Source organism: Tachyglossus aculeatus, chromosome 21, assembly GCF_015852505.1.
Source record: "Tachyglossus aculeatus isolate mTacAcu1 chromosome 21, mTacAcu1.pri, whole genome shotgun sequence".
NCBI classification, from domain to species: Eukaryota; Metazoa; Chordata; class Mammalia; order Monotremata; family Tachyglossidae; genus Tachyglossus; species Tachyglossus aculeatus.
In genome coordinates this window covers 66,150,887-66,167,375 of record NC_052086.1, presented here as the reverse complement: position 1 = coordinate 66,167,375, position 16,489 = coordinate 66,150,887, and the positions used below count along the sequence as shown (strand labels likewise).

General features: G+C 42.1%; 1 protein-coding gene across 1 annotated transcript in view; it reads left to right on the top strand.

The window, feature by feature from the left end:
- LOC119942146 (radial spoke head 10 homolog B2-like) overlaps positions 1-16,489 on the top strand; it is a 44,852-nt gene that overhangs the window by 13,979 nt on the left and 14,384 nt on the right. The window contains exons 7-16 of the mRNA XM_038762801.1: positions 444-529; positions 3,079-3,199; positions 7,214-7,390; positions 8,149-8,290; positions 8,514-8,635; positions 9,134-9,323; positions 12,023-12,134; positions 14,405-14,484; positions 14,585-14,733; positions 15,357-15,464. Of these exons, the coding sequence (XP_038618729.1) occupies positions 444-529; positions 3,079-3,199; positions 7,214-7,390; positions 8,149-8,290; positions 8,514-8,635; positions 9,134-9,323; positions 12,023-12,134; positions 14,405-14,484; positions 14,585-14,733; positions 15,357-15,464 (1,287 nt within the window). The remainder of the gene's footprint in view (positions 1-443; positions 530-3,078; positions 3,200-7,213; positions 7,391-8,148; positions 8,291-8,513; positions 8,636-9,133; positions 9,324-12,022; positions 12,135-14,404; positions 14,485-14,584; positions 14,734-15,356; positions 15,465-16,489) is intronic.

The following is a 16,489-nucleotide window of genomic DNA, read 5'->3' as shown; positions in this document are numbered from 1 at the left end:
TTTCATCTCAGGAGCGGTGGCAGAGAAAACAATCTCCTGTGGTCCCCTTTCTTTCTCTCTGTTAGAAGCAGATTCAGATCCACTTAAAACAGTTACTTCCTCCGCTGCCACTTGGTTCTTTTTCACTATGTCTATTTCAGGTGTGTTGAAGAAATGTTGGAATGGAAGTGGAGCAGCTCTGTTTTGTGCTCTCTCAAATCTGCCTGTACAAAAAATATTGGGTAGAAATTTTGGCATTGGGTAGGGAAAAGTAAAAAGGGAAATCCACTCCCTTCCTCTGTGGACTTAAGGCAATCCATTTTTTTCCCTGCTCAGAGGACAGAAATGGACTTACAGAATTGTGCATAAATTATCCTGTTGAAATGAGACAGTTCATATGTTTTCTCTTAACAATATGTCTCCATATGATGCATAATTTTTTTTCCCTCCACGACTTCTTTTAGGGTTCCATGTTTTACAACCAGTATGGTACCTCTTGGTATGAGGGAGAATGGGTAAACAACATCAAAAAAGGCTGGGGTGTGAGATGGTAGGTATTCCTTTCTAAAATGTTTGAAGAAGATACTTGTAGATTGATTCATTGCACTTTGGCCCGAGTCTGATTTTATCAAGAGACATTTTAGTTGTAAAAGGGCCAGAGAAGTGAAGTGACTTGCCCAAGGTCACAGAGCAGACAAGTGGCCGAGCCGGGATTAGAACCCACAGCCTTCTGGCTCCCAGGCTAATGCTGTATTCACCATGCTGCTTCTCAAAATATACGTGTCAGAAGTGGGATTTGAACCCACGCCTCCAGGGGAGACCGCAGGGGGGAAATAGTAGAAGGGGAAATAGGGTGGGGGAATGAAAGATAAAAGATAGAAGAGCAGTTGTCTGCCAGAAGGGAAGGAGGAGGGAGGGTGTGAGTGAGATATTGGTGGTGAGAGACGAGAACGAGGCATAGTGATTCGATTGACTTGAGAGCAATGGAGCTTGTGGGCTGGGTTGTAGTGGGAAAGGAGCAAAAATAAATAGTGGGGAGAGAGTTGGTTGAGTACCGTAAAGCCAATATTCAGGAGTTTCTTCTTGATGAGAGCAATGAGCAGCCATTGGAGGTTTTTGAGGTGTTTTTGAGAAGCAGCATGGCGTAGTGGGACAAGCATGGGCCTGGATTCTAAACACTGTTCTGCCATTTGTCCACTGTGTGACCTTGGGCAAATCACTTAACTTCTCTGTGTTTCAGTTGCTTCTGTAAATGGGAAGTAAAACTGTGAACCTCACGTGGGACATGAACTGGGTCTAACCTATCTTGTATTAACCTCAGTGCTTAGTACAGTGACCTGTGTGTAATAAGAAATTAACGAATTCTTTAAAAAAAACAGTGTGGGAGATGTGCACATAATGCTGCTTTAGAAAAATATGAGCAGAAAAGAGAAATGTGGACTAGAGGGGAGATACTGGGGCCGGGGAAGTTGGCAAGGAGGCTGTTGTGGTAGTCGAGTCGGGATATGACAAGTACTTGGACCCATATGGTGGCAGTTTGAGTGAAGAGGAAGGGATGGATTCTGGAGATGTTTGGAAGAAAGAACTTCCATGATTTGGTGGGTGAATGAATATGGGGGTTGAGAGAGGAGTCAAGGTTGATGTCAAGATTGCGAGCTCCACAGGCAGGGAGTATTGTGGTGGTGCGAACAGTGATGGGAAATTTGGGAGGAAAGATGAGGAGTGCAGTTCTGGACACGTTGAGCTTGAGGTTTTGGCAGAAAGAACATCATCCATCCTCTAGACTGTAAGCTCGTTGTGGGCAGGGAATGTGTTTATTACTATATCCTACTCTCCAAAGCGCTTAGTACAGTGTTTTGCACACAGTAAGTGCTCAATAAATATGACTGAATGAATGAGTGAGTATAGAAATGTCAAGGAAGAAGGTGGGGGTGTGATATTGCAGAGGAGAGAGGTCGGGGCTAGTGAAGTAGATTTGGGCGTCATCTCTGTAGAAGTGGTAGTTGAAGCCATGAGAGTCGATCTGCTCCCCAAGGGATTGGATGTAGATTGAGAATTGAAGTGAGCCCAGAACTGAGACTTGAGGGACTCCCACAGTTAGGGGGTGGGAGACCGTAACCTCTTTGTGGGCAGAGAACATGTTTGCCAACTCCGTTGTATTGGACTCTCCCAAGCTCAATGAACAATGCTCTGCACATAAAAAGCACTCAGTAAATACAATTGATTTATTTATCAATCAATCAATCGTATTTATTGAGCGCTTACTGTGTGCAGAGCACTGTACTAAGCGCTTAATTATTTATTTATTGATAGAGTTGGCCAAAGAGACTGAGAAGGAACGGTCAGAGAGACCAGAGAACTAGGAGAAGACTATGTCGGAGAAACCCAGGTTAGACATTGTTTCCAGGAAAAGAGGGCGGGCAACCGTTTCAGAGGTAGCCGAGAGGTCAAAGGAGGATTAGGACCGAGTAGATTATGTTAGACTTGTCAAGGAGGAGCACGTCAGTGACTTTGTAGAGAGCGGTTTCAGTAAAGTGGAGGGTTGAAAGCTGGACTGCAGAGGGTCAAGGAAGGAGTTGGACAAAGGGGAAGTGAAGGCATTGAGTGTTGACGATCTCTTCAAGGAGATTGGACAGGAATGGAAGGATGAGATGGAGCAATACCTGGATGATGGAGTTGTGTTGGGAAAGTGGTTTTCTTTTAAGACAGGGACCCGTGGGTGTGTTTGAAAGTATGGGGGAAGGAAGCTGCAGGGTGTGAGTGGTTGAACAGTAGTCTGCACCCAGGCACTCCTGAAATGCTATTGAGTGAATTAATTTTAAGCAGTGCTAAGTGAACCATGATTAAGTAGAATTAAAAAGTCTTGCCTTATTTGTTGCCATCAAGGTGGAGTATTTAAAAGCAGGGCATTTTAAAAGCGGAGTATTCTTACCTATAATCTAGTCCAGATTTTGTTGCAGCCACATATCCCTTTTTGGATTTGAATTGAGGTGGGTGAGGAGATGCACGGCTTGAATTTCTGAACTTGAGGGTTGGGGGAGAGGAGATGGAGTTTGAAAAATCAAGTACATATGGTAACCTGTTTATCCGCTTGCCTAGTTACAGATCTGGAAACATTTATGAAGGTCAGTGGGAAAACAATGTGCGCCATGGTGAGGGAAAAATGAGATGGTTGACAACAAACGAAGAATACACTGGACAGTGGGTGAACGGAATCCAGGTAGAATTTGGTATAATATATTTATCCACACAATCAGATAAATGTTTCCTACCAGTTCACAATGGTAATCCAAAATTCAATAATTAATAAACTGATTTTAATAGGTTTGAGAATGCGATTCTAACACCATACATTTAATTCGGTGATTGTTTGGGGTGTACCCTATTCCTCCATAAAGCTTATTTTTACTCTCAATCAGTAGTATGTGTTGAGCTCTTACTGTTTGCAGAGCACTGTACTAAGCACTTGGGAGAACACAGTACAGCGGAGTTGGTAGACATGCTCCCTAGTCACAAGGAGTTTGCAGTCTAAATGGGGAGACAGTCATTAATATAAATAAATTAATTATGACTGTGTACATTGATGTGAGGGTGGGGTGAATATCAAGGGCTCAGAGAGTACAGATCCAAGGGCAGGTACGCATCAGAGTGCATGTTTTGAATGGAACCCTGCTAGGGAATTAGATGTGTCCTTGGAAGAACACTCTCTATTTATAGAGAATGTGATTGTGATCAATCAATCAATCAATCAATCGTATTTATTGAGCGCTTACTATGTGCAGAGCACTGTACTAAGCGCTTGGGAAGTACAAATTGGCAACACATAGAGACAGTCCCTACCCAGCAGTGGGCTCACAGTCTAAAAGGTTGTGATGTGATTGTGATGACAGAAGAATTGGTTGGATGCATGTGTACAATGCCTTACATATTATAGCACAAGTTTTCCTTACAGTGGAATTCTCCATGTCATAGGAAAACTAAAAACTGAGTGTATTATAAAGTCCTGCCCATAAGTCATACTCTAACATTACTGATTGTTTCCTTGGATTTATCTAGCAAGCCCTTTTCCAAGTCATACTGTCTTTATTTTAGTCAAAGCCATGTCCTGGTTTCACATCGTGTATTCCATATGGCTTTCGTGTGGCCAATCAATCAGTGGTAATTTTTGAGTGCTGTCTGTGTGCAGAGCATTTTACTAAGAACTTAGGAAAATACAATACAGCAGAGTCAGCAGATGTGTTCCCTGCCTACAGCAAGCTTCCAGGCTCTCGATTTAGTACTACTGCAAAATAGAAAGCCACTAATTAATTCTATTATTGGCTTCAGAGTCATTGCAACAGCTGATGGATAAGCTTTTATGGATGGTAATAGATATAAAGACTTCATATCTGGGGGGCCTGCCCAGTTTGAATTTCTCCTTGATGATTTGCTTCAGTGATATTTTCTTCAGGTTTCATTGCCATGGCTCTTTGCCATTGCTGAAATTTTTTTTAAAAAAATTCTGGCCGTGTCCTGAGCTGGCCTATGGTGAGTGAACTTTCTGAGATCGGAGCCTGGAAGCAGTAGCAGTGACCAGGGTCAGGGAAGAGAGGGGTGGCCAACAACCACTGAGGATGTTCCAAACATCCATCCTGGGATTTGGGGATGGAATAAAATGGGAGAGGTGGGCTGTAGCTACTGTTGACCAAAGAGGCAGCCGAAAGCAGGGATTGGGGTGTGGGACTGCTGCCCTTCCCATTCTAAAATGGCCACTCCAGGATTTTTACCTTATCCTAGAGCACTGTTAGTCCAGTTCAGTTTACCATCTCCGTTTTACCTTCACATCTTCTCTAGAATCCACCCCTTACTCTCCAATCATTCATTCAATCATATTTATTGAGCACTTACCGTGTGCAGAGCACTGTACTAAGCACTTGGGAAGTACAAGTTGGCAACATATAGAGATGGTCCCTACCCAACAACAGGCTCACAGTCTAGAAGACTCAAACTGTTACCCCACTGATCCAAGCACTTGTCACATCCTACCTTGCCTCCTGCATCAGCCTTCTCGCTGCCCTCTCTGCCTCCTGTCTCTCCCCCTCCAACCCATACTTCTCTCTACTGCCTGAATCGTTTTTCTAAAACAAAACTCAGTCCATTACTTCCCACTCCATCCGGCTCCATATCAGACATCTACTCCTCACCATTGGCTTTGAGGCACTTAATCAGCTCTCGCCCTCCTCTCTTACCTCTCTGATTTATTACAACAACCCAGCCCATACACTTTGCTCCTCTAATGCCAGTCTCTAATGAGAAACATCATGGCCTAGTGAATAGAACACAGCCTTGGGTGTCAGAGGACCTGGGATTGTACATTCACCCCACTTCTATCCCCACAGCACTTAGGTACTTATACTCTACCATTTCCCCTGTCTGTAATTTATTTTAATGTCTTACTGTGGGTGGTAAGCTCTGAGGGCAGCGAAAGTGTCTTCCAACTCTGTGGTTCCATACTCTTCCAAGCACATACTACAGAGCATGTGCTCAATAAATACCATCAGTTGATGGATTACTTCCAGCACTGCTCTTTGATCAGTCTTGCTGTCCACCTAGGCTTTTAAAGACCCTGGTAGTGGTGACTTAAATCCATTGTCACAGACTTCATGTGTTTTTTGTTCATTCTTGATTGTTGTGATCGAATGTTGACAGCTGATTTCATTGTCTCGATGATTTCTCCTCCTCTCTCCCTCCCCAGTTGGTTGTTAGTCATGTAGTTCTGCCTTGCCTAGTAAGTCTTCAGGGTTTGTTCTGGTTGGCCTGTGAATACTAGCATTGAGAGCACTACAGGTTCTTTCTAAATCAATCAAATTTATTGAGCGCTTACTGTGTGCAGAGCACTGTACTGTGTGCTTGGGAGAGTGCAATATAACAATGTAACAGAATTGGCAGACACATTCCCTGCTGCTTCAGCTCCAAACTGATGGAGTCTCCTGAGGGGAGCAATGGATACACCTCGGTCCCAAGACTTCAGGACCGAGAACCTGTGCAGAGGAATTGATTTTGGGGCTAATGGTTTGCACAGAGCTGCTCGCACTCTCACTGACGCATTCTCTGTCATATTCTGCTGCGGCCCGGATGCAACGAATGCATAGGAGGGCAGGGGTGCAGCCCATTGTGAAGTACATGCAGAGGTTTTTAGCTTCCACAACCCACTTATGATCCAAATGCTCCCAGTTTAGTACTGATGCTATGTCAAAGTGCCACGACCCAAAAGGCCGTTGCCATCGTAGTTGTTACACTATAATAATAATTGTGGCATTTTTTAAAGCATTTACTATGGGCCAAGCACTGTACTAAGCACCGGGTAAGTACAAGATAATCAGGTCGGGCATCAACCCTGTCCCACTTGGGGCTCACACTCTAAGTGGGAGGGAAAATAGGTATTTAATCTCCATTTTACAGATGAGGATTCTGAGGCACAGAAAGGTTAAGTCATTTCCTCAAGGCCACACAGCAGACAAATGGCAGATCAGGAATTAGAACCCAGTTCCTCTGTAAACTCATTTTGGGTAGGGAATGTGTCTGTTAATTCTGCTGTATTGTATTCTCCCAAGTGCTTAGGATAGTGCTCTGCCCATTGTAGTCACTCAATAAGTACCATTTATTGATTGATTTGACTCCCAGTTCCACGCTCTTTCCACTTAGACTATTCTGCTTCCAATATTTCCTAACTAAAGTCCAAGATTCCTGCTGGGCCTGTCTACTTCACAGAATCCCTAAAGTGGTTCCTCAGTCGTAAACCTTCACTTCTTGATTTCATTGCCCCAGTGGACAGAACCTGGATTAGAACCCCGGACTCGTGATTCCCAGTGCAGTGCTTTTCAGACCAAAATCAGGGCTATGCACTAAACTGAGAACCATCCTAAATATATCAAGTCAAACCACGAGGGAAGTATTTGCTGAAACAGCTCAACAAGGGGAAAACCTAATGTGGCTCATTCCAAAAGTATGCAAACTTTTCTCCTTATATTGATTTCTCTTGCAGGAACGGAGAGAGAATTCAGAGATAGGAACCTGAAGCTTTCACTTAGCTCCCCTTCTGCTTAGAATTGTCTTTTGGAACAGGATCAGCTAAATAAGAAAGGGACCTGCCACTGTCATAGTAGGATACTTTGAGGGAACAATTCTCAACTTTAGGAGAACAGGTTAAAAGACTACTCTGAACATTTCTGACAGCTACTTGCCTTATTTTCAGAACGGCCACGGAACACACACTTGGTTTCTGAAAAGAATACTTGTCTCTCAGTATCCTCTGAGAAACGAATACGTGGGAAATTTTGTAAATGGAAGTCGTCATGGTCATGGAAAGTTCTGCTATGCTAGTGGAGCCGTGTACGATGGAGAATGGGTTTGCAATAAAAAGCATGGCTTGGTGAGTGAAAACTGAGACAGCATTTTTAAGACTGGAAAAGACATTTGAGAAAACGCGTTAGCCACTGAATATAGAAATGTAGGAAAGATCTGTTTCACAGGAAGAGAAAACCCATCCTTGTCAAAATTAATTTATGTATAAAAGCAAGTGTTAGTAATGAGGTGTTATTGAGCCTCCACTCCTCAAAGTTATTTTGCAGAAAAGTTCAAATGAAAAGATATCAGCCTGCTTTAATAATGATTGCATAGGGAAAATAATGTTAGTAGATAGAATTTAAACTAGATTATATTGCTCATGTCTAAGGCCAGTTTTAGCATGTGGAATACTTTATTACAATTGCAAATTTAAGCAACTCTGCATCTGTGTGCCATGAAGACTGCCTAAAAAGACACTTGAAAGGGGCTTATAATAATAATAATAATGGCATTTATTAAGCACTTACTATGTGCAAAGCACTGTTCTAAGCACTGGGGAGGTTACAAGGTGATCAGGTTGTCCCTCAGGGGGCTCACAGTCCTAATCCCCATTTTACAGATGAGGTACTGAGGCACAGAGGAGTGAAGTGACTTGCCCAAAGTCACACAGCTGACAATTGGCGGAGCAGGGGTTTGAACCCATGACCTCTGTCTCCAAAGCCTGTGCTCTTTCCAGTGAGCCACGCTGCTTCTCGAGTGGCTTATTGAATGGCATATATCTGATTAATGCTTTACTGGCTCTGGGTTTACATCTACCTGAAAAATGACTTTTTTCATCCGCAGGGCAGGTTTACCTTCAAGAATGGGCGTGTTTATGAGGGAGAATTTGACAATGACCGCATAGCAGAATTCCCAACCGTTGAAATTGATGTAACTAGTAATCAGGATCTCAGCATCTCTTGTCCTCAAACTCCTCTTAATTCTGGTAGGGACCGTTATGTGTTATTAAAAACTGTCAACTCAAGTTGGGACTAAACGGTCCATCTGCTCTGTGAATTTCATAGTGATATCTGATTCTGTATCCATTTTTGTCTAAGGGCCCGCCGAGAAATTAGAATGTCCTAAAGTGATTAATGTCATTTTCCACAAACTGTAGCATTTTTATTCAAACGAATCAAAATGTAACAATTGCCCTTTTGCTTTCATAGAAATTCTCAGAGTACTTGATGGCAGTGAAAGTTCATCTGTTTTAGGGTCAAACATTGAACTAGACCTTTCTTTATTACTGGAAAAGTATCCAGAGAACCAAAGACTGGAAGAAAAGAAACAGGTAAATACTTGGCGTATTGTGGAGGTCATCTTTCCATTGGTTTTTCCAAGTTTTATTTTAATAATACTCTGGTCACTGAACGTTGTAATAAACACAGGAAATGTAGTGAGAAACTACTGCAAATTGTATTATGGGTCGGGAATCTTTTAATAGAACCACAGGGTCATAGAGCTGGAAGAGATGTCAGACAGCGATCTAGTTCACCCCTCTGCTTCCAGTCAGGACACTTCAAATCATTTGGATCCATAATAATAATAATAATGTTGGCATTTGTTAAGCGCTTACTATATGCAGAGCACTGTTCTAAGCGCTGAAATCGATCCATGTCGATTTCCATCCTTAGAGATGGTCATAGAGAAATATACATTAATCTGCAGATTGCAGCATAATTTGGGATTTCTTGTCTTTATCAAACCTGTATTGAATTGTCTTAACAGAAGCTTATGCACTATCCTTGTCATTACTTAAAACTAAAGTACGTTTCATTATTTTGCTTAGGTAGAATATGCCGTCTTGAGATATATTTCAGAACTGAGGCAAATATACAGTTTTTACAGCAGTCTAGGACATGATAATTCTCTTGACAACACCTTCCTGATGACAAAGCTTCAGTTCTGGAGATTCCTAAAGGATTGTAAATTTCACCACTATAAAATAACACTTGCAGATATGGATAGGCTATTGAATGGTAAGTAGTCTTCTGTGATTTTTTTCAAAGTAGTGATTTGGGCATTTATTAAGAGCTTCCTATGTCCTAAGCAGTGGGGTAGGTACAAGAGAAGCAGCATGGCTCAATGGAAAGAGCCCGGGCTTGGGAGTCAGAGGTCATGGGTTCAAATTATGGCTCCGCCAATTGTCAGCTGTGTGATTTTGGGCAAATCACTTAACTTCTCTGTGCCTCAGTTCTTTCATCTGTAAAATGGGGATTAAGATTGTGAACCCCACGCGGGACAACCTGGTCGCCTTGTATCCTCCCCAGCGCTTAGAACAGTGCTTTGCACATAGTAAGAACTTAACAAATGCCATTATTATTATTACAAGTTTATCAGATTGGACAAAGTCCCTGTCCCACATGGCGTTCATAATCTAACTCCATTTTACAGATGAGGAAATTGAGGACCAGAGAGGTTAAGTGACTTACTCCAGGTCACACAGTAGGCCAGTGACAGAGCTGAGATTCAAATTTCAGTCTCCTGACTCCTAGTCATTGGTAACATGGTAACGTAACATTGTCATATCTGTGCCGCCATCTTTGAACCAAAGGATATTTAAAAAAATTTTTTCCCCTCCACCAGACTTAGTTCAGAACTTCCCAACACCAGGTTCCAGGACCAATACTAGTAAATCTTAGCCCCAGCATTATTGAATCCCTTCCATTTTTCTAGGTCTCCGCAGCCAGGTTAGGCTCTGGAAGGTGACAATTCTGGAACTTTTTTTGGTAATAATAATAATGATGGCATTTATTAAGCGCTTACTATGTGCAAAGTACCGTTCTAAGCGCTGGGGAGGTTACAAGGTGATCAGGTTGTCCCAAGGTGGGCTCGCAGTCTTAATCCCCATTTTCCAGGTGAGGTAACTGAGCCACAGAGAAGCGAAGTGACTTGCCCAAAGTCACACAGCTGACAGTTGGCGGAGCTGGGATTTGAACCCATGACCTCCGACTCCAAAGCCCGGGCTCTTTCCACTGAGCCACGCTGCTTCTTTGGTAGGAAAAAATGCACTGCTGTTCATCATCCTTTGTAAATGCAGAGAGTTTCATCAGTTACACCCATTCTGCCATACTGCATATTTTCACTATGTGTTTTGGCTAGAACACTTCTAGGCAATTAGGAAACACTTGGTCCAATAACATGAGCCAGTATGGATGCAGTTGAAAAACACAGTTATGGACATATTTGTAGGCGAGCACTACACTGCAACTGTTCTCTACTGCTACGTTGTGGAAGAATGCAACCCTGAGCTAGGTACACTGAAGAAATGATTATACATGCTTAACGACAAATTCCAGGGTGGCTTAGTAGCTAGAGCACAGGCCTGGGCGGCAGAAGGACCTGGGTTCTAATCCCATTCCTCCACTTTTCAGCTGTATGACCCTTAGGCAAGTCGCTCAACTTCTCTGTGCTTCCATTGCCCCATCTTCATCCAATGGGGATGAAGACTGTGAGCCCCATGTGGGCTATGGACTGTGTCCAACATGAAATATTTGTATTTACCCCAGTGCTTAGAAGAGTTCTTGGCATATAGTAAGCACTTAAAAATATTATAAGAAAAGTAAAAATGTATACTTAGGGTACCCTGAATAGTCCAGTTGCTTAGAGTAGAGCAGGCCTTCAGTTCAAACACGGTGCTGGCGAAGGTGAGATTTTATCCATAGTAATAATTACGGTATTTGCTAAGTGCTTACTATGTGCCAGACACTGAACTAAGCGCTGGGATTGGACACAGTCCCTGTCCCACGTGGGGCTCACAGTCTCAATCCCCATTTTACAGATTTAGACTGTGAGCCCACTGTTGGGTAGGGACTGTCTCTATATGTTGCCAATTTGTACTTCCCAAGCGCTTAGTACAGTGCTCTGCGCACAGTAAGCGCTCAATAAATACGATGGATGATAACTGAAGCACAAAGAAGTGAAGTGACTTTTCCAAGGTCAGACAGCAGACAAGTGGTGGAGCCGGGATTAGAACCCATGACCTTCTGATTCCCAGGCCCGTGCTCTGACTACTACGCTATGCTTCCATGATTGTGAAGGTTGTTGAGAGAGATTCTCTTGCACAGTTGTGCTCCGTGCCCATAAAAAAAGAGAATTGAGCACTTTCCTGGCTTCTTGTCAGCTGGAGTCAGCATTGCATAGTTAATAAAAGTGTTCTAAATGGTATTACTTGGTAGCACTAGCTGATGTTCAGAAGCAGGTAATTGTAAGTCTTGCCTCTGTACTTAAACTTCTAGGTAAGAAGTTAACCCTCATCACTGAGCTGAACATTCACCAGAGAGATCTGTCAAGTATAGCTCTTCTGTATATCAGATAGGCAAGGGGAAAACTCCAACTGTAATTGAAACATTAAGCAGAGCTTAATGGAAAGAGCGTGAGCTTGGGCGTCACAGCATCTGGGTTCTAATCCTTGTTACACCACTAGTCAGTTGCATGAACCTGGGCAACTCATTTAACTTCTCTGTGTCTCGAGCACCTCATCTGTAAAATGAGAATTAAGATTGTGATCCCCATGTGGAACGTGAACTGGGTGCAACTTCGTCAGCTTGTATCTACCCCAGCTTTTCATACAGGGCCTGGCGCACAATAAGCGCTTAACCTATCCTATTTTAAAAAAAGATTGAAACCAAGACAGAGAGCTCAGTAGTAATTGTTTTCTTCAATTTTCTTATTTTAGCCAATAAAGCACAAGTTGAAGAAATTCATTTTCCATTTGAAACTTTGTTACTGAGAACATTTTTGAGCTACCTCTTGCACCTGGCATGCCACATTTATCACAAAGAGTACCAGTAAGCATTGTTTGTATGTTAACGAAAGGGGTGTCGGAGGTGAAGGGGATTGATTCCTAAATGATTCTTAGTGGGGAACTGGTTATTTGAAGGGATTGCTGAATGTTGCTCTGGTCACTCTCATTTTGTTTTTCCTCTTTTACCTTCTTCCTTTTTTTTATTGCCCATCTGTTTAAAAGGAGAAATTTTTAAAAAAAGTTTCCCTGACTGAGCCCTCCTCTCCACTTCTTCCACTCCCTTCTGCACCGCTCATACTTGTTCCTTCATTCATCCTCCCTCCCTTCCCCATATCACATATGTATATATCTGTAATTTGTTTGTTTATTTGTTTATTTACTTATTTATGTATTTATATTAATGTCTGTGTCCCCCTCTAGACTGTAAGTTTATTGTGGGCAGGGAATATGTCTGGTGTTATGTTGTACTCTCCCAAGTGCTTAGTACCGTGCTTTGCACACAGTAAGCGCTCAATAAATACGATGAATGAATGATTGAACAGAGTTGGTAGACACGTTCCCTGCCCACAGCGAGCTTACAGTCAGCCTAGCTCAATGGAAAGAGCAGGGGCTTTGGAGTCAGAGGTCATGGGTTCCAATTCCGGCTCCGCCAATTGTCAGCTGTGTGACTTTGGGCAAGTCACTTAACTTCTCTGTGCCTCAGTTACCTCCTCTGTAAAATGGGGGATGAAGACTGTGAGCCCCACGTGGGACAACCTGATCACCTTGTATCCTCCCCAGCGCTTAGAACAGTGCTTTGCACATAGTAAGCACTTAACAAATGCCATCATTATTATTAAAGTGGGATATGGGCATTAATATAAATAAATAAATTACAGATATGTACATAATTGCTGTGGGGATGAGGGGAGGGTGAATAAACAGTGCAAATCCAAGTGCAGAGGTAATGCAGAAGGGAGTGGAAGAGGAAGTGAGTGTTTATTTGGGGAAAGCCTCTTGGATTAGGTATGCTTTTAATAAAGATTTGAAGGTGAGGCAAGTAATCGTCTGTCGGCTGTGAAAAGGGAGGACGCTCCAGGCCGGCGGCAAGATGTGGATGAGAGATTGGTGGCAATATTGGAGTAGATTGGTATTAGAGGAGCGAAGTGTGTGAGCTGGATTGTAGTAGGAAATCAGGGAGGTAAGATAGGAGTGGGTAAGGTGATTGAGTGCTTTAATGCTGATGGTAAGGAGTTTCTGTTTGCTGCAGAGGTGGATAGTCAACTCTGGAAGTTCTTGAGGAGTGGGGAAACATGGACTGAATGATTTTGTAGGAAAATGATCCAGGCAGCAGAGTGAAGTATGGACTGAAATGGGGAAGAAACAGATGGCAGGGAAGTCAACAAGAAGGCTGATGCAGTAATCAAGGTGGGATAGGATAAATCTTTGGATTAACATGGTAGCAGCTGTATGGAGAGCAAAGGGCAGATTTTAGCGATGTCGTGAAAGTTGTACTGAGTTTTGTGAAAGATTGAATATTGGGGTTGATTGAGAGAGGTGAGTTAAGGATAATGCCAAGGTTGTGGGTTTTTGAGACAGGGAGGAGAGCAGTGCTGTCTGCAGTGATGGGAAATTCAGGACAGGGAGACAGTGATGGGAGGACAGGGTTTGTATGGGAAGTTAAGGAGGTCTGTTTTGGGCCTGTTTAGTTTGAGGTGTCGACGGGAATTCCAGTAGAGATGTCTTAGAGGCAGGAGGAAATGCAAGACTGTAGAGGAGAGAGATCAGGACTGGAGTTGTAGATTTGGGAATTGTCCACATAGAGAAGACTGCCAAAGCCATGGGAGTGAATGGGTTCTCCAAGGGAATGGATATAGATGGAGAAGAGAAGGTGACCCAGAACTGAGCCTTGAGGGACTCCCTCGGGGAGCAGAAGGCAGAGGAGGAGCCCGCTAAAGAGCAGGCGCGGTCGAGGAGGATTAGGATGGAGTAGAGGACGCTGGATTTAGCAAGAAGGAAATCATTGTGACCTTTGAGAGGGTGGTTTGGAGTGAAGGAGGCGGAAGCCAGATTGGGAAGGGGTCAAGGAGAGAATTGGAGGAGAGGAACTGGAGGCAACAGGTGTAGACAACTTGCTCAAGGAGTTTAGAGAGGAATTGCAAGAAGGAGATGGGGTGAAAACTGGAGGAGTTGTGGGGTCAAGGGAGGGATTTTTTTAGGATAGGGAAGATGTTTGAAAGCAGTGGGGAAAAAGTCATTGGAGAGTGAGCAGTTGAAGATGGAAGTCAGGGAGGAAAGAAGGGAAAATATAACGTCTAATCTCTTAAATTGCAGAACTAAAGACCCCTCTCTCTACAAGTGTTTTACCAAAATGATGGTTGAAAACATTAGCCCCAATGCCTGCCATGTCAAAGGTAACATTAAGAATATATATAGTTAGAAAAAATTCATTTAGAAGAAAATGTGGTATACAGATGAAAAAAAAAAAGAATGTCTCCACCTTTCCTCTTTTAGGCAATTTGTTTTGTGAACAACAACGAGCAGTATATTCAGTGACTTACATCGAGAAATGCTGGGATATTTACACAGCTTATTGTAGACGAAGACCTCTTCCCCCTTATGAGCCTTCTATGAAAATGAGGCACTTCCTCTGGATGCTGAAGGTATAATCTCCTTACATGATTTCTGTTTGGGTTTTACATTCTTATCTATTTAAGTTTGGGTCAGAGAAAGTGGATGAAATTATCTAGGAATAAATGGAGGGATTCTTTTTGTGTTTAATACTATATTTAATGATAAGCATAGACCGTATATGGAGAGTGAAGAAGAATAAGGCAATTATCCAAATAAATCCAGAGAATTTTAGGTAAAACCATCAATATTTGAAGGGATTGTTTATCTGGACAACTCACAGTCATTTTCTACTTCACTTTGCCAGTGGAAATATGCCAGTGAAAGAAATAAACAGAACAAATAGAATTGGTTTTTCTGTTCTCTGAAAAATATGCTGTAACTTCCTATCTGACCTCAGTTGTGAACAATATATTTGGATTCTCACATTTCATCACCGGATAATTTTGATTTTGGGAGATATCATAATACTATTTATACATATTTGCTATGAATTTTTAAGATTTAACAAAGAATTAAGGCAGTATTGTTCAAAATTATATGTGTACAGTCTTTTAGAAATTGATTAATTTTTCCATATTTTGTACATGGTACAGGTTGAGAATTTTTGTGAAAAGTTACTTTTTAGCAGACGTTTCACTGTATCTTTTTACAGGATTTTAAAATTATAGACAAACAACTAACGGCCAAGAAGTTTGTGGAAATCCTTGCAGAGGATAATCCTGATGTATATGATGGACTTGACAGCACTTTAGAACTAGAGGTATAGTGGGACAAATCACAAATAGTGTAGACCAGACTGTAATTGGGTGACTATAAAAATTGCCTTACAATGAACTGTTCTAAATTTAGAAATATCAAAAAAATCCAGATTAACTGCAAAAATGCATTTCAGTGAGTGTAAAGTAACTGCTTGGTTTTATGTTTTTCAGGGAATTTAGATTTGCATTTGTTAATATGAAAATTTGTTTTCTGGAAGCTGACTTTAGGAATACCTACAAACAATCACTTTTAGTGTTCTTAAAAATGAAACGTTTGTTCCTATGGGGTTTGTTTAATGTGAGTTGACTGACAAGTAGATCAAACAAAAGCATAGTCAACAGGAAATTTTAGATAAAAGAAACAGTGAGGGTATTATTAAACTCATCAGAGTCCAAATTACCAGTGTTTTTTTGATATAGCTAAACTCTAAACTCGTTCATTCATTCAAGCATATTTATTGAGCGCTTACTGTGTGCCGAGCACTTTACTTAGCACTTGGAAAGTACAATTTGGCAACAAATAGAGACAATCCCTACCCAACAATGGGCTCATAGACTAGCAGGGAAGGTGATGGCCAACTCCATTGTACTATGCTCTACCAGGCACTTAATACAATGCTCTGCACATAATAAGTGCTCAATAAATACCATTGATGATGATGATATTGAGAAGCAAGTGGATGAGAGGAGGAGGGGAAAGCAGGCTCCACACCAGCCTCCACCCCCAGGTAAACAGCTGGCATTCAAGTAGAATGGACCAATTAGAGAACACCCAAGGGGTTACAATTTTAAAGTAAAAACTACATTGTTGGACTTCACCTGAATTATATTCAAATTCCAAAAGCAAATCAAGCACCCTGACAACTACCTAGCAATCAATTGATCAATCAATTGTATTTATCGAGCACCTACCGTGTGTAGAGTGCTGTTCTAAGCGCTTGGGAGAGTTGATAGACATGTTTTCTGCCTATAAAGAGCTTACAGACTAGAGGGGGAGACAGACATTAAATAAATCATGGATACGTAC